The following is a 25768-nucleotide window of genomic DNA, read 5'->3' as shown; positions in this document are numbered from 1 at the left end:
ACCAGTAACATTTGTTAAATGGGCTTCAATTTAACTAATTAGGATTAAAGGTAGATCTTTAGTCAGTGTTCAAGGAGTGATGCTACATCTGCTTACAAAGGAACTCAAATCTCAAAAGTCAGCCACTCAGTAAAGCTTATCTTGTTTCTATTAAACCACAAGGGGAGCTGGGGTTGTAGAGTGCTCGCCTACCATGCGTGAGGCACTGGGGTTCGATCCTCAGCACCACATAAAAATAAAATAAAGATATTGTGTCCACGTATAACTAAAAAATAAATATTAAAAAAAAAGCACAAGGAAGGTGATGAACACCAGCTGTGCATTTGGTTGAAATGTCCCAGCCAGAGAGCATTCTCTATCATTTCATCACTTGAATCAGGTTAACTACTTATTACAATGTGCTCTGGGGTTTCCCTACTAAAATGCCCAAGAGTTGGTGAGAATAGAAAACTGAGACAAGTCTTCTTTATAGCCTGGATGAAACCAGCACCCTCAGATCCACTTAGATGAATTTTATGATCCAGTAAGACTTTAGCAATTCAGTCAAGGCTAAAGCCAAATAAATGCAGCTGCCAAGCCATGACTTTAGGTGGAATCAGGTGAAGTCATCTGACCAAAGTCATATTCTAGAAGGTGAAGTTTTTGCAGATAATTGAAAATGACAGGGAGAGAACAGTGACCAAAACACTGCAGCACAAAGTATCTGAGGGAAGGAAAGGCCCAACCTTGCACTTCATCCCTGATATTTAGCCACACCTACAGGAAAATGTTACTCTTAAATGGGAAATTTGTGCCCAGTTCATTATTTTTTGTGATTTTTTTTTACAACTCTTACTAGAAACTTCTATTAGGATTGTCAATTAAGAAATTATAATTATTTCCAGGAGGAAGACTAATTTAAATGTTTTAAAGATGATTTCTAAACCCCAAATATTATTTTTAAAATGTTGGAGACCTAAGAATTCTATAGGTAGATTAACGAGAACCAAGGATAGGCTCTGGAACACAAGCTTATAGGAAAGCTGTTTCTATGTAATCATTTGAATAAAGAACCAAAGTGACAAAAAGAATTCAGTGCCATTTAGAAGTGTCAAGTTAATAAAAAAATGTTTTAAAGTCATCCTTTACATCAGTATTCCATAAAGCAGATTTATCATGGGTTAAAAATTCAAAAATGCTTACTAGAAGTATTTCTCCAGCTTTCTGCATTAGAACCCGTGTTTCCATCTGAAAAATCAGAGTCAGAGAAACCTTCTTTTTCTTGCTTATTGACTTGTCTCTTATATGGTGATGTTAGCATCAATTCAACTTTACTTATTTTTGTAGGGTTTTCTTTCTTTGTCAGGAGAGAAATAAGTTGCTCGCTTTTAGATACACTTGCTTTAGGAGCCTCCTCAAAGCCAGGTTCCTGAAAAGTCCCTAGTTCCCCTGCAACATCACTTTTGTTGTCCCTGTCCTCTGGGGAGCTTATTGTTCTAATGGTCTCTATTTCATGGTCCACATAAAGTGGTGAGGTTCCAGGGATCTCAACCCCACTTGCAGAACCACAAAGAACAACTGATGAATCACTCACAACTTCATCTCCTCCCAATACTTTAACAATTTGTTTGACTTGAGATTCCAAACCATTGCTTCTACCCTTCATTTCAGAGGCTCTTGGTTCTGCCCAGAACCCAGACTTCTCTGACTGTGAGGGCTCCTCCTCAGGAATTTCTTCCTTTACTGATACCTGGAGCCAATGAGGTGGAGCTTCAGATATTTCTTTAAGAAGTTTCTCAAACCCAATATCAAAAGCACTCTCAGTTATTGATGGAACCTCAGCCTTTACAACAGTTTCTTCTATTTCCTTGGGATGGAATTTGGAAGCAGCTTGCCTGGGTGCCTCAGTACTACCTAGTAAGTCTGCTGGAGAGTGTGTCCCTGTATCCTTTTCATATCTTGAAGGGGAGGTTTCTAGTGTTTCCTTGTGGAGCTTTTCTAAGCCAGCACTGAATTCAAGGAACTCTGATTTTGGTTTAATAATTGTTTCTCTCACAATTTCTGCCACTTCCTGAGGTAACTCTTTGTCATAGTGTGCCAGAGTGGAAACAGATGAGCTAAGGAACTGTTCCGACTCAGATAGCTGTTCAGATATCTGAGTGGTCAAATGAGATCCAACTTCATGAGTTTTATCAGGAACTATAGTGAAGGAATAAAAATCTTTCGTATCTGGAATGATGGTGTCCATGGTAGCCCACAGTGGGATTGCACCCAGGGAATTTGGGGGGCTGCCCGCTGCCTGTACTCCTTCAGGAAATTCTGCTTTCACTTCTTCAGAACCTACTTCCCTTGCAGAATTGCTCAGCCAAGCTTCTCTAAGTAGCTTCTTTAATACAGCATTTACATCATTCAATGCAGGTTTAGATGGAAGAATGACTCTCTCTACAGTCTCTGAAATTTCCCTTTGAGAAGGCAATGCTCTATCCTGGGGAGCAAAATGAGCATCCCAGGAAAAAGGCATGTCTTGTGGAGAGTTGGCCACATCCTCAAAAGAACCCTTTCTGTGAAGATGGGAAGGCTGATGCAATGGAGGAGAACTTTCTGCACCCATCTGAAGCAAGTTATCTGTGTTGAACTGAAATTCGCCACTTTCAGCTTTCTGGGTGAGAGCTGTATTTCCCAAAGTTTCAAAGCCCTCTGATGGAGGAGCTATTATCTCTCTCTGACAGCCTTTCAGTTTTATCCCCTTTTCAAAAGATCTATCCTCTTCAAGCTGAAGGTCAGTTCCAGTGGTAAGGGATTCTAACTTGGTTTGCAAGAGTGAGTGTGATATTCCAGTTGCTTCCTTCAGGAGTTTGTCTAGACTAGCAGCCAAAGTGTTTTGTTTGACCTTTGGAGGCATCACTGTTTTATCTACATGCTCATCAATGACCTCTTTAGGTCCTTTGGCTTCTTCCTCATCATCAGCAAAATCTGTATTATGAAGCCAGTTCCTATCTTCAGAAATACCTGGTTTGAGTATTTGTTTTCCATGAGCTTCTCTACCAGAAGGTTGAATTGCTGGTGATAAACCTTCTGAAACCAACTTCTGTACACTGTCACTAAAAGTGTCTCTGTAGTCTTTAGATAAAACATGTGCTTTCACTATGGATTCCTGAATCTCTTGATCTAAGTAATCCTTTGCTTCCTTAAATACTGGAGTACCAAAGCATTCCATATTATTTTCCATATTTTCCTTTGATGACTCATTTTCTGCCGAATGATGAATGGACTTTCCAGGTGGCCTCAATGGAAATGTGGCTTCATTTGGTAGCACCTGGAGTATGCATTTTGAATTTAATTTCTCCATTTCCCCTCTTGGCATAACAGAGAGCACCTCTGTTTGGTGGATATTTCTTCCTAATGATTTAATGTCACTGAATTCCTTGCATTTCTGGCTAGTTAAAGACACAGAATTTTTTTGGCTTATTATAGTACTCTTCTCAGGATTATTCTTACTGTTTGGATTAGCTCCTAAGTCCCAAAACTTTCTCAAATTCTCAAACTGAGAATGATTATAAACCTGTTCTGTATTGGGTTCATCCATTCGTTCTTTTAGGGACATAATTTTAAAGTTGGCACTTGATTCACCAATTGGAAATCTGTCTTTCTCCAAAGAAGTGTGTATTTCATTCCCAATATTTGAGGGATGTTGCAATGCTGGTAAAGTAATGTCTCTTCTAGAATGCAAACTGTCTTCCTCTAGCAGACTTTTTATATGCTTGTTTGTCTTATTCTGAAACAGTGACGTTTTATTTGATTGGTCAGCTGAAGGATGGTGTTTCAACAGACCTGATATTTGGGGACTTGTCTCTTTAGGCTTATTTGAGGTATGAAAACTGGACAGATGGGATGCTTGATCATCCTCATCAAAGACTACTCGTTTTGCAGTGAACTGACCATATTCACTCTGGTCTGTAGATAAACTGTCCATGAATATATCCTGTGATCTCACAGGCTGGTTTGCTTTAGCAGTGGATTGTTCCTGGCTACATGAAGATGTGGGTTCTTCATAAGTTAACTCAGCAGCAGCTTTCTCTCCTTCCCAAAAGGATATTCTGTCACTCACTCTTTTGTATTTCTCTCTTTGCACTTGGTTCTTGGGAACCTCATCAGCTTCTTGCTGTAAGTGAAACTCAGGCTTTTTGGAAGGAGCTCTACTATTGGCAATCCCAGGTAGCAACTCCCTATTCTCTGTCTCTAAGGAAGCCTTCAGGATGGAAGTATCTCCTTTTTTGCTCTTTCTCTCTGCTTTCACATCATCTTTCAAATTTGGTTCCTGGACAATTGCTGAAGAGTCAAAATCTACTTTGGAGTTTCCTGTATATTTTTCATGAACATGAAGCTTGAGTTCTTCTTTACCTAAGCTGCCAATATTCTTAGTGTTACATGAAACTTTGACTTCTGCATTGGATTCTTTCAGAAAACTATAGGGGCAGTTATTGGTTGGGAGAGGTACCCCATTTCCTTCTTCTGTTCTTTTTGATCTTTGGCTATTGTCCATATTTTTACTCCCTTGACTTGAGGTACCATAACTTGCAAATGGCTGTGGTATAACTGGACCTTCCTTCGGGGTATCTTGTTGGGACAAATTCATAGATTTGGGTCTGATATTTATAGCATTATCTTGGAAATGTTCAGAAACCAACATATCTCCGTCTTCCTGTAATGTTGAATCAAATTTCACAGGCTTCAATTTAACTTTAGTGAATGATAGTGCCTTTAAATCATTTTCTTTCAGACTGGTGTCATCTGTCACCATGGCAATAGCAATCTGCGACTTTGAGTCTGTTTTACCCTTGGGTTCTATTCCTCTGGGATGTTGGAAGGATGACTTACTGTCGTCTGAATGAGAACTTCGGTTAAACCAGTCTAGGACTTTAGTTATGGAATCGTCAGTTGTCTTCTTGATCTCAGTGGCATATGGACCAGAGTGTGAGGATGTCTTAGCTTTCAGAGTCGCAAGAAGAGGGAGCTTACCTTGCTGATGGTCTCTAGAACTGCAATCTGGCACCTGAGATGGTTCAGGTTCAACACAATGAGACAGTTCATCTGCAACATAGAAATGCTTTTCTAAATAAGAAAAAACATGCCAAAGAATGATTGTCAATCACTTATCTTTTTTAAAATGCACTTTTTATTTGCACTTTCTACACTGATAGCAGCTGTCAGAGGCTATAAGTCATCCTAATTAAAATATTCTACCAAAGGTGCCCACTGACAGTAAAGAAAGGCAAAGATAGACCCCTGGAAGTTTGTGTGTGGACCTAATTGGGAAATTTCTTTGAAGTCGTTGGCTTATTTTAAAAACTCATGTGAATTTTACATTCTGATCCATGTTATACTTTAAATATTAATTTTCTCCTACTCTCAAATCTTTGTATAGAACTGGCAGTCCAGGAAGATACACCATGCTGATTTCATGACTTTACTTATTTCCTGGCACACTGTCATAAGCCCTAGAGGGCTCTTAAACCCAAGTTTAAGGATCACAGACTTACATAATTTCAGAAGCTAGAAAAACAGCTTTCAAGTAAGTCTAAACAAGAAATTCCCTCCAGAATTTCTGAACAATAAAGTGAGAATATTTGCATTCCTGAGCCTTACTCCTAATACACCAAACAAGAAACTCTGAAAATAGGGCCTGCTGTGTTAGTGATTGTTTTGCACAGTAGAGTTTAAGAATCCTGATCTCAACAGGCCTCTCCATTCTGCCCCATATTCTAGCATTTGTAAGTCAAAAGTTATTCCTGAGTCAAATAATTCAAAGTAAGGATTGACAGAGAATATGATCTCTACCTGCTTCCTGGTTATCAGCTAACCAATTGCTAGAAGGCTAGAGAAGGATATTTATGTTCTTTCTAAGCTATCAGGAAAGCAGAGTCCTTTCTGAGCCTTAATCAAAAGGCACATAGTACATTTGGATGAGGGAACTCAGGCATTTCGTTAAGACTCATTAGGCAATTTGTCAAGACTGTAGTCAAGGCTCAGATATTTAAGCATTTCTCCTCTTCCTTAAAACACTAAGCTATGCAATATGTGTGAATATTCCTAAAAATTATGTAAGCTGAAATTTTATGAAGTCAGCTACATTTCAAATGCATTAAAAGACATGTCAGATAATAGAATTCTGTCTTTAATTTTAATCATCAGTCCCTGGCTATATGTAAAAAGGACAGAGAGTTTGTACAATAGTTGGCATATAGTAGATATTGATTTCTTTTCTACGTACCCATTGTATTATTATTTGTCATTAGGAAGTCCCTTTGGGAAAATCTTTAAGAATTCTATGTGTTTACAGACTATTTAAGGATGATGAAAAATATTTGTGATATTAGTGAAAAAAGAATTCTCAGCCATACAAACCCAAATTATACCTAAACATTTTTGGGAGGCTCCAATACTAGATGTTGGCAATAGTTAATGCTGGATGATGACATCACAGGTCAGGTGCTTTTTATAATTCTGTGTGCATTTCTTCTGAAATATTTTACAATGAAAGTTATTACTTTAAAATAAGAAAAGTTCATTTAAAAATCCAGTGCCAGGTAATGTTTTGCTTCCTTTAAGGAAATCTTTTGTTTTTTCCAGAGTGAAAATGAGTATGATATTGACAGTTTGAATTTCAGAACTAATTTCAAATCTTTATTATTCACACACTTAAGAGTTTACCTTTTTTCTTGGTTCTAATTTTCTTTTTATATTCCAGTATTCACTAATATACATCTTTGTAGAAAGCCAAAAGGGAAAAAGGAGGGTATTAATGAGTAGCATAACTGTTTATAAGCACTCTTTGAGACCAGAAGGACTGTCAATCTATCTGGGTTTAGCTGATGACATTCTCCTCCCAAATTTAATAGTCAGTGGGATTTAAAAATCAAAGCATAAATAAGTAAATACAAAATTTTATGATAGTTTATGAGAAAGAAAATACAATTTCAAAAACATAAAAGGTTTACCAATTTTTTCTATCAGTTATAATAAAGGGAAATATTGCCAAAGAAAATGTTTTCACCCTTTGAATGATTTGTGTAAATATACAATTATTTCATAATGTTTGGTCAAATGTTAGTAATTTCCTTCAATATGAGTTGTCTTATTTCTTGGAGAAGGTCTTGCTACCAAAAAAATTGTGTGTGTGTGTGTGTGTGTGTATAGATGATTTTAAATGTCCAAGAAGGAATGAAACCTGAACGTGTATGAAAATTGCTGGGCTCAGCAAAAGTGAGCCAGGGCTAACCTGATATTAATAAGAAAGAAGGAGAGCAACTGAGTTAGAAACTTGAATGTTGGATTATAACTATGCCTGACTACAAAAAAAAAATTACCACAGAGTTGGATGCATACTTATTGGATATGAGAGAGATAATACAGCATTATTTTTCCCACTGTTTTCTGTTTTTTAAAAAGTAACAATTACAAAGTAATCATGTAGTTATAAGAAAGTACTTTGGGGTACCCCCTGAGAGGAGTCAGGTCTTCAAGAGAGGGCTGGTTAGCAGGAAAGCCGAGTTGCACCTTCCTTGTCTCTAATTTACACTGCCTAAGGAGAAAGGTCCTTCAGAGCTTTTAAAGTCAAAGAGCAAATGGCTGGAGATCACGGCCGGGTTTTTCACAGTTGGTATTCCTGACAAATTTCCCATCCTTTGAGGTTAAGAAAGTGAAGGTTCTCTTGTGATTATAGGAGAAACCAAACTTCAGTAAAATGATAATAAATTTACATTAGATAATGATATATTTACTCCGTGTAAAAATATTAGCAATTTTTAGTTCTCACTCTATATATATACACCTAGATTTAACTCAAAACATTGTCATTTGTTTAAATAATTAACATGGCTAGGCTTTTTTTTTTTAGGGTTGAACATACTGGACTAGAAACTATGCTGTCCTGGTTCTTTTAGTAATACTGGTGATTGAGGAAAGCCTCCAGATCCATTTAGAGTTATATGCATTCCCCAGTGGCCTCAGTCTGAATTCGAGCTGAAATGTGTAGGAGGCAAAATTGATCTTTTACAGGGTTAGCTAACCTGACCATTCCAACCCTACTGGGTCAATTTTTATAAACTGGTGGTTACAACTCTCTTACCAGCAGGATTTGGGGACAATTCTGATTCAAGCCTTGTTAATTCTGACGCTTTAGCTTGGTGTTTATTGGTGGTGGGCAAGTTCTCAATGGTCTGTGGTCTTGCAGTTAGAACTTCCAAGGGTGAATGGAGCCCATTATTTGGAACAGAACCAGAAATCGTTGGCTGATATGCTTCATTTTTTGATCCACTTGGGCTTGAGGCTGACTGATGAGGAAGAAAATGCTTTCTGTACTGGGAGGCCTTCGGGTCATCCTGAAATTCTGAGTCTCCTGCATCTTCTGTTCCATTCTTTGACCTGTCAGATTCTAAAACACTAAATTCTCCCACTTCCCGGCCATGAATTAGCCCAGGACTCTGAGGAAGTTCATGTTTCACTGCAGAGAATCTCACATGTTTTAATGGCTCCAATGAGTTTGAGAAAGAGTCATCTTCTAAAGAATGCTCCTTCTCAGAAATTCTCTCATGGATGGTTAGGCCAGATGACACGATTTTGCTTTTGGGTTCAAAGTTGTAATTTAAACGAAGAGTTTCCGAGTCTGTACTACTGGAACTGGAGTTACGCTTGAGGATCCCTCTTGGAGCCCCTCTTGCACTCATAGAGTCTGACTTTTGTCTAGGAAAAGACTGTTTATCATCTTGTTTTAAACCATCTGATTTGTAGATAAATTTTCTGGCTTTGGGGACTGGAGCCTTGATTTGGGACCCATTCACAGGCCCGGCTAGCACAGTCTGCTTTGATTTCTCTAATTTTTGGCTTGAAATATCAGGGATAGATGACTTTTCTTTTGACTCTGACAATTCACCTGAAAATGAAAATATATTAGGTAATGTATTAAATGGAGAGCAGCTCTACAATTTAAAATACTCATAAACTTAGTCTATATTTAGCAAAGAATATTAAAATAGTAAAGACAGTAGATATCCCAAGTGAAGACCTAATATGAAAAGCCTTTAAAAATTCATGCAGCAGAACACAGAGGATTTTTAGGGCAATTAAAGTACTCTGTGATCTGATGGTGGATACATATCATTATACATTTGTCCAAGCCCATAGGGTATACTACACAAACAGTGATCCTCAATGTGTAAACTATCAACTTTGGGTGAAAATAATGCCTCAAAGAAGTTTATCAGTTACAAAAAACTACCATTGTGATGGGGAATGTTAATAACAGGAGAGATAGAGTATACATGGGTAATATGTGTACCTTCAGCTCAATACTGTTTTAAAACTCCTCTAAAAAGCAAAAGTCTATTTAAAAACTGATAAAGTTGGGCTGGGGATGTGGCTCAAGCGGTAGCCCGCTCGCCTGGCCTGCATGCAGCCCGGGTTCGATCCTCAGCACCACATCAAAGATGTTGTGTCCGCCAAGAACTGAAAAATAAATATTAAAAAATTCTCTCTCTATTTAAAAAAAAAAAGCCAAACTGATGAAGTTCATTGCATTGTAGATAGACTGCATATTTAAATTGCTGTGCTTTACATACTTTATGGTATTTTATATTTAATATAAAGTTTAAAAAAAAAAGACAATTTCTCAAAGGAGCCTTACAGAAAAACATAGAAATCACTTTAAAAATTCTTGTTTTAAAATCAGAAAATGTAACTTGTATTTAAAAATAAAGAAAATCCTGGGGCTGGGGCTCAGTGGTAGAATGCCTGCCTAGCATGTGTGAGGTACTGGGTTTGATCCTGAGCACCACATAAAAAAATAAACAAACGTATTATGTCCATATACAACTAAAAAAAAATCTTTTATTAAAAAAAATCCTGACACCTAAAACAAAAAATATTTTGTCCAAAAGTTAAAAAACAAACAAGTAACAAGTTCCAGTGATTTTTTTTCTACAAAATAGTTTATGTACTATAAAGTATACCTCATGGAAAAAATATACTAATATTAAAACAGGATAATTGACACCCCTAGTTCCACTGTTCATTTGTTAATTTTCTATCCCCTGACTAATCTTTAATTCCTATAGCTGCTTTTGAAGAGATTGAATTATCTGGTATTTCCTTTTAATGGTATATAAGAACAGCAAAATTCTGTAAAAGACAGGCTTCAATCAATTAACTCGCAAACTTGATCAAATGTTCCTGGGCACCTGGGCTGATAATTGCAGATTAAAAGATCATAACATTGCCAAGTGGCCTTTTATTATTATTATTGTTATTCTAATTTGTTATATATGACACTGAAAAGCATTTCAATAAGGTAACCTCTTTAAATAGACAACTGTCAGCACATGGTAGGCATCAACAAATACTTTTAGGTTAAAGACTAAATGCTCTTTGTCAAATTTCCCGGTTCACTGATGAGGGAACCCACCAAGGCATGGAGGTCACATAAGCAGCAGCAGCTCCACCACTGGAATGCAGAAACTTCCAGTTTCTAAAACTGCTTCCTCTCCCCCAGAGAGGAAACCAATAGGCATAGTGGAATAAGAAAACCATCAGTTCTTTTTACTTTCTCTGGGAAGTTATTTTAGTGAAAGGAACTCTGAGAATTTCCCTTAATTCAGATAGTAAAGATAAAAATATCTTGTCCATAAAATAATATTTACCCTCTTTTGAAATCTGAAATAAACCAGCTCTTCCATTTTTTGACTGCTCATTTTGGGTTTGTGGTGATAAGTGATCTTTTGGCAACTTAGAGCTATTAAATGGATTCTTCCTTTGCTGGAAAAAAAAATGTTGTTTATTAAACTTAGTTTAAATACCATAGCAGCAACTCAGTGTTAGCAAATGCTTATCATCTCTAATATTTGATAGTTTTATTCAGACAATTTTATTATCTGGCATTTTTGGGGGGCTGGGGGGAAGTTGATTATCTGGTTAGTGCAGAATTATCATACATACCAGACCAAAAATAAAGGATCAGAAATGGGCATTCAAATCAAAATACCACATTTTATAAGGTGAGAAAACATGGCCCTGGATATATCAAAGATTAGTCAAGGTTAAAGCAAACCTGGATCTGCAAACAGCTCAGATTCCCACCAGTGCTCTTTCTACCAAAAGGTAGGAAAAACAATGGCGATTAACCTTTCCTAAAGATTTAGAAGATGCTTTAGTTACCTTGAAGTGTTTCACTCATAGTTATGTTCAGTTCTAATGACAGAAAAGGTATTAGTAAATCGATATTTTCATAATTAATATAAAACTGAATAAATATCAATGTTTACTATCTACAGTTTCACAAATTGGCAATTTCCTCCCAGGATTAAAACTCTTACAGATTCAGGAAGCTATCATTAAAAATAAGGCCTGAAGTAGAACTAATAAGCCACATTCCATATGCCTAAAACAAACAGCATCAAATAGCTTCAGACTTTTTACTTGCTGGGACAAAAAAATCTGGGTCTTCTGCAAAAAAACATAGTATTCATCAACTTATCCACTGCAAGTAATTTCTTACAGTAAACAGTAAAAATTACATATATCTTGTACAAAAAGAAAAGTACTACAAAGTTGTCTTTATTTCATGGTACTTTGATAGAATTTAAAAAAAAAAAGGCATTCCCACCAAAATCGAGGTTTTTGGACACTGGGCTGAGTCTACCTTAGCTGGAGATCCAGTTGATTTCTTTGTGTTCTCCTGGGACATATCAATTACAGTAGAAGCTGGATTCACCACACTGGGACTGCAAAAGAATTAGTAATTCAGACAACAAATCCTCACCCTTTCAGGAAGCATACATCTTGCCTTTTGAGTCAAAAGTTATTAAGGTAGGATAGGAGAGGAAGTTTGTAAAATCAAACCACCAGGCAGGGAAAGGGACCTGGGACTGAGGCAAAGGTAATGGTGGCACATAAATGAAAGGAAAGCATGAGAGAAGACAAAAATATCCAGAAAACATGAAACTTTTATCACAGTATGCAGAAGTTTCACAAGTTAAATCTGTAGAAATGAACTCACTTATCTCAAAATTAGAAGCTAAGAGTTAGTCACAGGCTAGAAAATGAGCAATTGATTTCATTGCTAAAATAAAGCCCCAACATTTGTGGCTCGATTCCATAAGGCAAGGCCAGAATAGCAATGCACCAAAGAAAAGGATCCGATGAGACAAGCCACTCAGAAAAGGGACAGAAAAGAGAAAGTCAGAGAAGCTGTGCAGAAAAGCTGGTGGATTTGGGCAACTTACTGGGCCCTTTGCACTCACTTATCCAAGCAGGCCAGGTGAGTGCTTATTCAAATACAAAGAAATAAAGAGAAATAGAGCATGGAGAAGATGGTGGGAGAGTTGATGCTTGGAGCTAGTGTGGAGAAATGAGGAGGATTCTCTAGACTAATTCCCATCCCAGAAATAGGGCAGCCCTGAGTGAGAGTAAGGCCAGAGAGAAGGAGGAAGGTGAGTTGAACAGGCTCCTTCCAGAGCACCACTCCCTCCACTCTGAGTAAGAAGGGAAAAAGAGGGTCAAAGAGACCCCTGAGTGGAAGAAAAACAACCTGTTCTGTCTGCTCCAGTGGCTTTGCCTTGGGCATAAGAGATGAAGTCATTATTGGCTGAAATCACTGTTAAACACCACCAGTTCTCTCAGTGACATCAATAGTAAAGAGCTTGGAAAATACCTAAGGAGTTGGCATTCCCCAGAATTGAAGGCCCAGGAGGGGAGCAATTTGTTGCAAGGCAATGGAAATGTACCCAAGATTACTGTCACTAAATTTGTGGGCTATATGTGCCTGCAGCCTCACTTCCTTTCCTTACCTCTAAATCAAGCACGATTTTTATACAGTTAGTTCCAGGAAAGGAAAAGACTGAATTTGTGCACACGCACGTGTGTGTATGTATGTATGTGTGTGCGTGTGTATACACGACGTTACTGGGAACAGAATCCATAACCTCCCACATACTAAGCAAGCACTGTATCACTGAATTACATGTCCCCCACTGCGCTCCATCCTTTTTATTTTTTACTTTGAAACAGGTCTTGCTACATTGTTGAATCTGGTCTTAAATTTAGAATTCTCCTGCCTCAGCCTTCAGAGTAAATGGGATTACAGAGTAAATGGGATTACTGGTCTCAAATTTAGAATCCTCCTGCCTTAGCCTTCAGAGTAAATGGGATTACAGTCCCACTATCTCTGGGACTAGCTAAGGCTGAACTCTTAAGGAAGACATTCTTCCTTTCGTCACCTTTCTAATTGTTTCAGAAAGGAATTATAACAGATGAAATAGACAAATATCAAATACAGCCTGATTGCATGGAGGAAAGTGGGGGAAAGAGATAAGAGGGGAATGGCAGGGAACAGAGGAGGAACTTAACAAAAGAACTAGAATTTGGACAAAAAGACACATTACAGGAGTCCTCTGTTGCTGTAATAGGAAGACACAAACTTGAGCTAAGTTATCTAGCAGGAAATGTGGAAAAAAATTAAAAACTGGTCATGGATAGAATTAGTGTTCATACATTTAAAATAGCCATAACTAAGAACTGAAAAACAATATCTCTTGAGTGTCATTTTAAGAAGTGAGTAATAAGAGGAACAACATCCTTATGGCAAATACTATACTCAGTTTCTCAGTGTTCTGTATGATTTACCTTGGTAAATAGTGATGTAGTGAGATGATCTGAGCCAAGTGCTAGTAGTTAGGGTTTTCATGGAACATACATTGTCCTTCTTTCCCCTTCTTGCTCCCCAAGCCCAGAAGATAAGTAGAACCTCTACATTCTTTTTCCTCTGCTCATTGGAAATCTGGTTCCTGCACTTTCAGGTCCTAGCCTCAACTGCCCAGACTGTACATCATATTGATCCTCCTTCCTGGAGGTGAATCCAGTCTCTTTCCTACTGAATTCTAGCCACCTCTGCATTTCATGTCTACTATGCCTCCTCATTCTGTATGTACATATCTTATCATTTATAGTAAACCGGGAAATCACTCAAGAGAAACTTGACCATCTTTATGTCTTGCACAGTCCCTAGGACATGACTGGTGAAGGCGGCAGCAGACATATGGCCAGGGTTTTTTTGTTTTGTTTTTGTTTTTTTTAAATCTGTGTTTTGTTTTTGTTTTTGTTTTTGCCAAAAATGAAGCAGATTATTTAGGTGCTAAACAAAATGTCTTTGTTCATGCTATTTGGTGGGGTGGGGGGAAAGGAAGAAACAAAGCAGTCAGAACACATGGACAGACACCACAATGCCAGAAACACACAGTATTCATGGGGTTACCTTGTGGTTAGGATGGGGGGGGGGGCGGGAATGGGATGGGGGTAGGAAACTTGGTTAGTTACAGGTCACAGTCAGTTTAGATGAAAAAATTAAACCTAGAGTCTTTTGCCTCAGACTCTATCCAAAAACACAGCTACTTCCTAGTAACTTTGCTTCCCTCAAGGAATACTACAATGTTTTGTTTGCCTGTCCTTTATTAAGCAATGATCATTGCAGTAACCATCTTATTCTCAATTGATTCTTGCAACATTTATGTGGCATGTGTCATTCTCCCCACTTGTTAGAAAACTCTGGCTTGAAGAGGTTACATAACCTACTTAAAGTCACAAAATTAGTTTGTGCAAGAGCTGGGGATTTGAGTTCAGGTGTCTGATTCCAGAGGCAAAAATAGCAGTGGTAGGCTTTTCTAGCTCTGATTTCCTGCATTATTACAGCAGTGGTTTGTGGCAAAAAAGACTGAAGTCAAGTGCCAGGGGTGCTTTCTTCCAGTGATTCACACATCTGTTCTTCTTTGTTACCTGTACTGGCAACTCCCTTATTTTTGTCAACTGTATTCACTTCATATGTGGTCTCTGAAAGCTCCACTCCCCTAATCTATTCAGTATACCACCACTAAGCTGGAATGGTCCAAAACACAACCTAGAGTCCTGGCTTCTGCTCACTACCTTACCCTGGATCCCCAAAGCCTGTGAAATAAAGTTGGAACTACTCAGCAAGGCACTAGAGAAAAACCATCATCTATCCCCAATATACATTCCCACTCCTCCTCTCTGTTGACCATTCATATTTTTAAAAAAAGTCCACTTACATCTTATCCTAGAACTTCACCTGACTTCTATTTCCACTCAATCAGTCCCCCTCTGCCAAAAACAATCCCTGTCATCTTCAAATCCAGTCTCAGTCTCACTGCCTGGATCATCCCAGCTGATTATGAGTCTCCCTTATCCCAGTTATTACAGCATATTTTATTGGTATTTCATATTAGAAACATGTTCCATGCCTGATGCTATTTGTTTTCATGTGGTCAGATCTTTATATATGAATGCATGATTTTTCCTAAGAGAATGCAGTTTCTTTATAGATAAATACTATGTCTTTCTTAGAATTCCTCCCAGAGGGTGGTAGACTGTGTCTAGAATATAAAAGACACCCAATATACTCCATATGATAAGATTTTTAAACTGTAAACAAACTTAATTCTATACCCATGCTCTGTAACTTTCTCCTTTCAGGCATTATTCAAAAAGGGCTTGCAATAAGTAGTACTTAGACAAAATTAGTTTTACTTCATTAAGAAGATTATTAAAATATTAGATGATGATAATATTTATAGAACCAGAAATCAATTCTGCAAGTTTTTTTTTTTCTTCCACATGTTTTTGTCTTGATCTTTCCCTTTGGATGGTAAGTTCCCTGGGGGCTCATGCTGTGTCTCATCCCCAGCACCCAGCACTGTGTTCACACTCAATGAAGCTTGAACGAATAAACAAATCAAGAAATGATGAGTAAGGCTCAGGGATGAGTGAGGGAAGCAAATTAGAAAATATGTTATGCTATGCCCTCTCGGTCAGTATTATTTTTTGGTAAAATATTATTTGTGGACACGCATAGTCTTCTAGTGCTACCAGTTTATGCTACAGAATTATTGAGCACAATTATTCCCATCAGTGTATAAGGCATTTAAAACATTTTTAATTGATGCATTATCATCATACCTAATAATAGGAATCCTTATGCCATATTTGTACATGCACATAATATAATTTGATCAATCTTTTTTTCCCAGTATCTTTCTTTTGAAACTTCTCCCTCTTCCTGATCCATTTATATATGAGGCATTTTGATTTCTCAGTGAAATTATTTCTACCACAATTTGAGTAAATACAAGATCTGTTAGGATTAAATATTCTCTAAAGAGCTTGATATATGTGATTCTATAGGCCTGACCTCCTAGAAATGCAATCTTCATATTATTATATTTGCTATCAGTACTAAAGAAAACTATCAGATGCATTGTCCTGTAGATTGGCTCAATCTCTACCCTACCACTGAGAGTAGGCTAGGTACCTTATACTGATATTATTACTGAGAGTAAGGCAAGGAGCTTCTCCTGCTGGAAGAGAGAAATGGACATATACAAACAAAAACCTTCCAGGAAAAAGCATTAGTGGGGACAACTACATCATTTCAGAGCTAAAGATGTGATTTTAATTGATTGGTTCCCATTCAACAAAGCTGAAGAGAGAGATTGGGCAGAAGCATCACACCAGCACAGGCAATGAAGCTCAGACCAGCACTTTGGTTCAATACACTGACTTACAAAATTTTGTTTTAATTTGACAAAAACAGTGTTAGATGCAGATGCATAGTTTTGCTTATAAGAAAACTCCTCATTTTATCACTATTTCATAGATAAGTGCTCAGAAGTAAACCTAACAACTCCATGGAATGAAAATATTGAAGTATTTATTCTGAACTCACTTTGGAAACATTGTCTGGAGATGCTTTTGACTAACATATATTCTGAACCTCTGCAGCAGCCAAGCCCCCGCCCCCCAACCTCTATGCCTTCTAGTTCTCCATCTTGAATGCTTTTCTTTCAGAGTCCTACAAATTTGAGAAGACTTTCAAATCCTCCATCTTCTTATAATCATCAGTGCTCATGGTGATACTTCTGAAGTGAGAGATTCTTAGTAAAGCAAAGCCATGCAATCCAGATGCTTTAATTCTGTTCTTACTTCATAATTTTGTTTCCTTTCCCTTCTCTTTTCTCTACTTCCTCTATGGGATCCAAACCACTTCATTTGGTCATTCCTTTATTCACTCATTTGTTTCTTCATGACCCCTCACTCACCATTTAATCATTATCACCATTAACTCATTATCTCATCAAATATTCATTAATTTACTCACTTACCCAAGTCTCTCCCTATCCTTCATTCAACTCATTTTACAAAATATGTATTGGGCACTATTCAAAGTGCTAGGATTAGGGTGGTGAACAAAATAAGTAAAATACACAGGGAATGAAAAGTCGTTTTCCTAATGGACCTGCGAGAGGGAACAACACCCACACGTGAAAATCAACATAATTTCATGCAGTGCTAAGTACAATGAAGTCCAATAAGAGAGAGTAAGGGCATTCTTTTGTTTTTACTGAGAACCTACCATGTGCCAGACACACACGAAGTTAGATGATTAGGACACAGTAGTGAGAAGAATTCAGGCCTTCAACTCGGAGAGAGCAAAGCAGTGATACTCAGTCCTGGGAATTTGGAGTTTTAAAAATTCCCTGGATAATTCTGGAATACAGACCACAGTTCAGAACCTCTCATCTAATAACCCAAATATCCTATAGCAATTCTTATATATTTCTGTGTGCCTATAAATTCTTCAAATTCCTTCTAATCTCACCTCTACAACTCTGTCATGTTTCCTTCTTTCTCCATTTCCTCAATTATGTTCTCCCTATCTCTCACCTACACTTCTGCTATAATGTCCTATTTTAACTGTAAGACACCAACCTACACAGTTGCCAAAAGGATGGCGATAAAAAGTAAACTTGATTAAAAAAAGTCACTTGGTGACTCCTGTGACTTAAAGGAAAAGCCCAGCCTTTTGGCCTGTGTACAAGACTCTTTGCCATCTGATACCAGTTTCTTTCTACACATGTGTCCAACACATACACACTTACACACACACACACAGAGAGAGAGAGAGAGAGAGAGAGAGAGAGAGAGAGAGAGAGAGAGAGAGAGAATGCCATGCCAGAACACTTCCAGGTCTCCAGCATGCCAGTCCTTACCGGACCCCCATGCCGGTACCATCCTCTCCCTGTGTCTACCATAGCCTTTTTCATCATTCAAGAATCACCTCAAATACAACCACCTCCAGAAGTTCCCAGACAATCCCTCCCCTACACTGGACACAGCACTGCTATTTGTTCTTTTATGGCCTTTATTTTATTTTTGGTACCAGGGATTGAACTCAAAGGCACTTGACCACTGAGCCACATCCCCAGCCCTGTTTTGTATTTTATTTAGAGACAGGGTCTCATTGAATTGCTTAGCACCTCGCTGTTGCTGAGGTTGGCTGTAAACTCGCAATCCTCCTGTCTCAGCCTCTGGAGCTGCCGGGATTACAGGTATATGCCACCGCACCCAGCTCTTTCATGGCTTTTTAAATACTGTTGTCAATTATACGTGTCAGCCTCTCCTCCAAACAATGGACTCCTCGAAGACAGGGATGAGACCTTAGTCACCTTTGAACTCTTCATTACCATGATGTATACAATTAAATACTCAATAATGTTGACTAACCAAATAAATGACTGAATTAAAAATGAACTAGTAACCCAAAGAATGATTTATTCCATTGAATGCAAGCAAGGTACAAATCTGTGCTTTCAATCAGTTGCCCATAAGAGTATTTAAATACTTTATTTCCAATAAATATCCTAAAAGCAAAATTAAGCAACATATGGATTAATGCTTCTATTTTCACCATTCATACATATTACCTTTCTTTTTCCTACTTTTCTCCACATCTCTCTTATACTTTTTCTGGCCTCTTTTTTCAGTGGCTCAGGTTGGCCAACTGTACATCCCTGGCTACTATATATATATATATATATATATATATATATATATATATATATACATACAAAGAAGTGAAATTAGGAATGTTTAACCACTAAGCTGCATCCCCAGCCACCACCCCACCTTTTAAATTTTATTTAGAGACAGCATTTTATAAATTCCTTAGGGCCTCACTAAGTTGCTGAGGCTGGCTTGAACTTGCAATCCTCCTGCCTCAGCCTCCAAGCCACTGGGATTACAGGTATGTGCCACCGTACCCAGCTCTCTGGATACTTTTGCTACCACAAAAAAACAGTCACTAACCTCTGACTGATGATATCTGTTACTAGGGCTGCTTTCTTAGTGCACTGTCAGGGCACTGAGATGCCCAATACCCCTAACATAACTCTTTTTCCACCTATGAACTTGCCTCTTTTGGTTGAAGATTCTGTTCTTTATCAGGATGCTTAAGATAATTCTTAAATCTTTTAGAAACCATAAGAACCAAGAATTTTTCTAATAGAAAAGTCTGCATAATATGGGAGACAGGCACCTGGAAGATATCCAATCTCCGCCTTGCTGTAATGTCCTCATCTATGCTAAATGCCAGATGATAAGACTTGAGCTGCATGTTAGGACAGCATAAACAAGTCTATACTCATGTTTCAGTAAGGTAACCACTAAAAAAAGGAAAGAAGTTTAAAATTTCCAGCTATACAGGCTCAAGTTATTTTTAAAAGGCAAATATTGTTTAGGGTAGAATTCATGTTAGATCCTTTCAAGGAGAAAGGAAACCACCATCAAGCAACTAAGGTGTGTGGGATAGAGAAGGGTAGAAGAGGAGAGAAGCCAGAAGGAGGAAAGAACTGGAAAGCTTGGAGCATACTTGGGTAACTATCATTTTTTCAGAGGTCTGAGCTGGCCTGTTTGTAGCTACAGAGCCAAGACAATATAAGCTAGCCAAGGGGCCAGTCCTTAAAGAGATAGTCTTAAAGGGAGGTGAGGTGAGGAGAGAGGAGGAGAGGGGAAGGGAGGTAAGGAGAGGGAAGGAGAGGAGACGGGAGGGAAGGAGAGGGGAGGTGGTCAGTATATCTCCAGGGTCCATCAGTCTAAAGAAGTACCAGTTATAGAGATCTAAGGCCCTGGTCAGTAGAGGCTCCTAGACTCTCCATACCCAGAGCACCCAAACTTGTTTCACAGAACTTGTAACCTCAAGTGACAAAGAAGGGGCTTCTTGTCCCAGAATAGACCTGCCTCTAGAGTCAGGACACATTATACAAGCAGGGTCCTGACTCATGTGGGAAGAGCTGCTTGTATCTTTATTCTGTACTCCCCACCTTGACTCAGCCAAGTCCTGTGGCTTATTGTGCACATGTTCAACAATTATTTGGGAAGGGTGACACAAGGTACTATAAATATGTGGTTCATGGACCAGTGTCAATCCATGAACTTATCACTGATTCACAATGAAAAAGTACAGAAATGGAGAGTGTATGTTGGGAATCATTTATAGTTATTTTCTGAGATATTCCACCACATGAACAGTGGTTCATTGCTTTCTACATTTCAGTTTTATAATTTATGAAAGGTGACAATCTATAATGATTAGAAATAAAAATTTTTAAACAGGTCCTTCACTAGTTTATGAAGTGCTGATCCAACTGATACTGCCTTGCTGAAAGTCAATAACCAGGATTTGAACTGTGAGTGTTTGCTGCTCTAAAGGGAACCTTATTCTCTGCTCATAAACCTCTGCTTCCTTGTGCTACAGGTGCAAACAAAAGGGAGTTCAGAAAGAATGTGGTAGCTGCTGAGGCTTGACTACATGCTGGGTACCCATAATGTTATAACTCTTCATGGAGAGGGCCCCACAGAATTGTGTCCACAAAAGAAAGAAGGACCATGGCACCAAGCCTATTGGAAAAACTCCTTCAGAGCTGGCAATATTCAGCCACTGTGGCCTCACACTTCCTAACTCCTGGCTAAGAAAATATTAACAGGTATTGAGTCATTCCATTGAAACTCACTTAGTCTGAAAGTACAAATACACTTACCACACCCAATTCACAAAGGTTAAAGTATAAGAAACACCGCAGGAATTTAATACCAAGTAAAGCAGTCATTTCTGACCTGGAAAGGAGGAAGTAAAAAGTAGCTCCTCCTACAATTCTAAGTGATTAGCACCATGCCACATCTTATAGGGTTGCTCTTTAATGAGCAAAACATGCTGGACACACCTAACACTTTTACACTTGCCTTCTTGACCATGCTTATCCGTGTAATAACATCATTATAATGCCACCTGGAAATTGTCAACCTTCTTTCTTCCTGGGAAATCCTAAGTGATTCCCACACTTTATTTCATTGAATCTCACTATCCTGGTCAGGCAGGTAACTCTGTTCTGATTTACAAATAATACCCAAAAGACTCGAAAGCAGTCACACAAGGAATGCAGAAAATAATGCAGATGCAAATCATGGAAGTTATTATCCTCAAAGCAAGAAAGACTGAGGGAATGCCCACCAGTCCCATGGAGTCAAGAGAAAAATGAGGTGGGATCCTCTGTCCCTCAAGCCCTTTGATATGGAAGAGTTCTTGTAAGGAGAATTGGAAGACTGACAAAATAAAACTGTGCAATGAGCTAAGTGAATCCCTGATGTCCCCAAATCTTCTTTCCTCTTCAGTGGTACTTGATCCTTCTTCCCTCAGCTAGTCGATGCTTAGGTGCTCCTCTGCCCCTGTTGTACCTGGCTCTTAAGCGTCACACTCAGCTCCTTGGTGGAGAATCTAGATGACTGTGTTCTTTCTCCTCAGGTTTCTAATACTTCAGGTCTCATCTTTCTTTATGAAAGTAAGGCCTTCATCCATTAGAGGGATTGCAAGCACTTGGTAGATGGTGAGACACGAAGGGGGCAAGAATAGAATGCTCCTCACACCCTTTCTTGTGTTTCCTGAAATATCTGTTTATATTTGATAGCCCATGCTTCCATTTATTGAGTATTCCTATGTGCTATAGACTGAATTAAGATTCTACATTTGCCAGCTAATTAACTTGCCAATAATCATATTAGCATGCTGTTATTATTCCATTTTACAGCTGTAGAAATAAAAGTCCAGGAATTTGAATCAGTACTACTGCAAGGTCATGGTATCAATTAGCAATTACTACTGAGATGTTTTACCTTCTAGCCAATCTCACATAAAAGAGAACATTACAAATCATCCTGGGGAGATACAGGGGAGCCCACCATTCATGGGAAACCATTGGAAAATGGGTTAATAATAGGTACTTTAATAGAGTCAGTATCCATTATCCAACTTTCCTCATCTTTGACTCTGAAATGTGTAGAGGTACCTATTCTGCACACCCTTCCCCTCACCTATTATCTATTTGGGAATATCTCTGTCCCCAGGCCCTTTAGTCTTGCACTCTAGCTCAGAGGCTGTCCCACCAGCAAATTAATCAACTTCATCCCAACTGTAGGCTCTGAATTGAATTGTCTTGACTGAAGATCTAAAGATGATATGCAACTGCCCCTTCCACCAAAGGGTATCCACTGTACTCTAAAGGGACAGATATTAATGGGAAAATTCTGAAACACCTAAAAGCAAATCATCATGGCTCAAAAGGCTGTGGCAACATAGCCTCACAATTGGCTACTACCTCTTAGGAAGGATGTCAGATGAACATTTTAATTGACCAGATTAAAACATGTATGGAAAACAACAAAAAAATCACAACTGAAAAATTGAGGTATTCTACACACTAGTTCTCACCATTGCCTTTTGGGTATATATTATTCCTATTTATATACCCAAAAGGCAGCGGACTCAGAGGTTATTGACCATGACATCCCATCGTCACATCATTTATAAATGGTAGGCTTAAGTTCTGCATTCATGTCCGTCTGGTTCTTGTGCTTGAGCTTGTTCCATTCTACCATAGGTTAGACTCTCACAATTTCTTGCTCTCCTGAAATGACTTATTCCCCTGTATTCATTTTGGAATATTTTGTCCTATTCTGAAGAGAAATTTTAGTACAAATGAAAAACAGCTATTGCTGGTGCTGAAAGAAATCACCATTTAGCATTTTAATTTTAAGATTCAGCAATTTAGGCTTTGTCTCCAAGAGGATCCAGAATTCTCTCAACACTACCCACTTCCACATGTCCATGACACCAGCCCAGCATTTATATTCATAGCCCACATTTTTCCCATACAACATACCAAGCCATGAAACCCCCTTCAAGCAGCAGCTCTCCTAACAAGCTCTGCCTCACCTTGGGCTTGGTGGTGCTGCATCTTCTTTTGGCTCTTCTACAGCACCAGCTAGCTCTGGGGGAAGGAAAGCATCTTTGTTGACATTATTCACCCAGCTTTCCTTTGCTTCAGTTGCTCTGTCCTTACTCTGCTCCGCTGAAATAGGAAACAATAAAGGCAGGAAGGTTTATCTCTCACCTCCACAATCTACAATTCTCTTATAGGCTCCTATCATTAAGGACTTAAATCTGAATCTCAGGCCTTCTGAGTGCCAAGCCAATCACTGAGTCTTAGGATCAGAAATACATCTTTGAAAGAAGTCAGTAGGTTCCCTTGACATTAGCTCCTCTGCCCAAGCACAGTCTCCTAAGAACATGGGAGTACATTTAAATGTGCAGGTAACTCCAGGAGCTGTTAGAGCAAAATTCTAACTGCCTCTAGGTTAATCTGATCTTAATCAGTCAGGATTGAATGTACATAGCCAGGCATGAGGTACTTATTGGATTGAAGCACCATCCTTACTGTGAATTTACTGAACATCTACAATATATCCAACATGATGTTTGGCTGTGGGATCTGAAATCCCAGCTCTGCCATTTGGCAACAACATGATCTTGGGTAAAGGGATTTAACTTCTCTGAGCCCCATCCACAGTATTGGGGAAATAATGCCTTAGAAGACTGCTGCTATGTTAGAAATAATATTAGACACTCAGAGGTAATAGCTATTTTCCTTCTTGCATACAGGTGAGACTTGGACAGGGGTTTATGCTGACTAACCCAGAGTTAGAGAGAAGGTACCCAGTAATTATTTAACTAACTCAAAATAATCCTAAATAAGCTCTCAAAATATTACATTTATAGATCCTTAAATAAATAATGCACGTTGGTGAGCAAAGGAATGCTCAATATCAAGATCATTGAATAAGGAGGCTGATTTCTTCCTGTCTAAACCTTTTACCTTACTCAGAAGGCTCTGAATTTTCAGAGGTATAAGTCAATGAAGAGGTGGTAGATCTCTTATAAACCCCAAGTATCTACGCTACTACAATTCAACATGGTGCCTAAAGGGCTTCCTGTGTTCCTCTACACAACACTAAGTTACTTGGCCCTGCCCTAGTCCATCTGAATCCAGGGAAGAGGACGTTGAGGGCCACACACTATGGAAAGAATAATTCCAAATGTTTTCCCAAGGCAGATTTCAGCAATGATTCCGCCACCATCCCCCTCTCCCTTCCCGAAAAAAATGCTAGCTATAAGCACATCAGCCAATTCAACTCACTTGCCACTTGGAGCCTCTTCTTTCTCATGGATGCTCTGATAATATCGGCACCATGGATTTTATCTCTGTGCCTTTTTGCCTTGGCTTCATAAAACCATTGGCCACTCATATTCTTCAGCTGCTGGTCATCCTTAATTTTTTCAGGCAAATGCCTACAAAAGGAAAAGAGATTTACTTCACTAAGAACCCACAGTAAATAAATGAGTTCATTGTGACACTGCATAAAGAAATTTGTAAATATACAGGAAAAATGAGCTCACAACATTTTATGCCATAAATCTCCCAGATTACCAGCAAATATTCCCTTTAACTGGAAAGTCAGAAATTTCAAGGCTAACACTTTTTTTTTAAAAAACCTAAAGGCTTCACCATGATCCTCAGATGATGTATGATATTTCTCAAGAGTAGATTCATGTCTTGGTTGCAGTCCTTTGTGTCTACTCTTCAAATGCAAATAACCCAGGGAGGGATGATATGAGCTTCCTTTATGTATTGATTTCCTTATCTGCAAAAGGGGTTGCTCTGAGGATTAAGCTAATACATGTAAATAGCCCTCTGTACATGACAGCATGTAAGAAACTCTCAAGAAAACTGGTAGTGAAGCCAGGGGTGGTGGCACATGCCTGTAATCCTAGCACCTTGGGAGTCTGAGGCAAGAAGATCTCAAGTTTGAGGCTAGCCTCCATAATTTAGCAAGACGCTGTCTCAAAATAAAAAATAAAAAGGGCTGGGGATGTAGACCAGTGGTTGAAGGCCCCTGGGTTTAATTTCTAGTACTGAAAAGGAAAAAAAAAAAAAAAAACTAGTGGGATAGTTTCCAGCCCATCATTCCTGTCATTTTGATGAAGTGAGTTTATCAGACTTTCCTAGAAGTCTGTGAAGAATACGGTATGGCATCCCTGTGCTTAATATTAGGGAAATACACAAAACTAGTGGGATAGAATCAGGTAGACCAAATATGGTAACAGGGATGGGCAAGCAAATACCATTTGTGGAGATACTCCTTTTAAGGATTCCCCAATCATTCACGTTCACTGAAAAGCTAAGGCCTAAAACAAACAAAAACAAATGATACCATCCTAAAACTTCTCTAAATCATACTGACTAGAAAAGCATTGTTCTAGTTAAACAGTCTTTTAACCTCTGCTTCTATTTCAATAAAATAATCATTATAAATCTGAGTCTATCTCAATAAAAAAAAGGATCCAAAATCTCTTTTCTTACCCCAGAGATATACTTAGAATAAAGTATCCAAAAAGCCTTAAGGAAACTGAACTCCTGGAAAATGACATGCTACACAAGTCTCAGAGGGTTTTATGATTGTCGTTCAAGCTCATATGTACCCTTCCTAAAGCAGCAAATCTGTT

The 25768-nt window shown here is 38.4% G+C and overlaps 1 protein-coding gene across 11 annotated transcripts in view; it reads right to left on the bottom strand.

Annotated features, from left to right (window-relative positions):
* Sytl2 (synaptotagmin like 2) overlaps window positions 1–25768 on the bottom strand; it is a 110996-nt gene that overhangs the window by 26815 nt on the left and 58413 nt on the right. For 5 of the 11 annotated variants that reach the window (XM_058577401.1, XM_058577404.1, XM_058577403.1 and 2 more), the window contains 6 exons: window positions 24402–24553; window positions 23141–23276; window positions 11672–11753; window positions 10674–10788; window positions 8108–8911; window positions 1183–5091 (listed from right to left, as the gene is read on the bottom strand). In XM_058577401.1, the coding sequence (XP_058433384.1) occupies window positions 1183–5091; window positions 8108–8911; window positions 10674–10788; window positions 11672–11753; window positions 23141–23276; window positions 24402–24553 (5198 nt within the window). The remainder of the gene's footprint in view (window positions 1–1182; window positions 5092–8107; window positions 8912–10673; window positions 10789–11671; window positions 11754–23140; window positions 23277–24401; window positions 24554–25768) is intronic. The other 6 variants (XM_046439327.2, XM_046439329.2, XM_046439328.2 and 3 more) reach the window with 3 other exon arrangements.

Source organism: Marmota monax, unplaced genomic scaffold (assembly GCF_021218885.2).
Source record: "Marmota monax isolate L192 unplaced genomic scaffold, Marmota_monax_Labrador192_F-V1.1 WCK01_AAM20220418_F8-fsc00096, whole genome shotgun sequence".
Taxonomy (NCBI): domain Eukaryota; kingdom Metazoa; phylum Chordata; class Mammalia; order Rodentia; family Sciuridae; genus Marmota; species Marmota monax.
The sequence above is the reverse complement of the archived record's forward strand: the minus strand, read 5'-3'. Positions and strand labels throughout refer to the sequence as shown.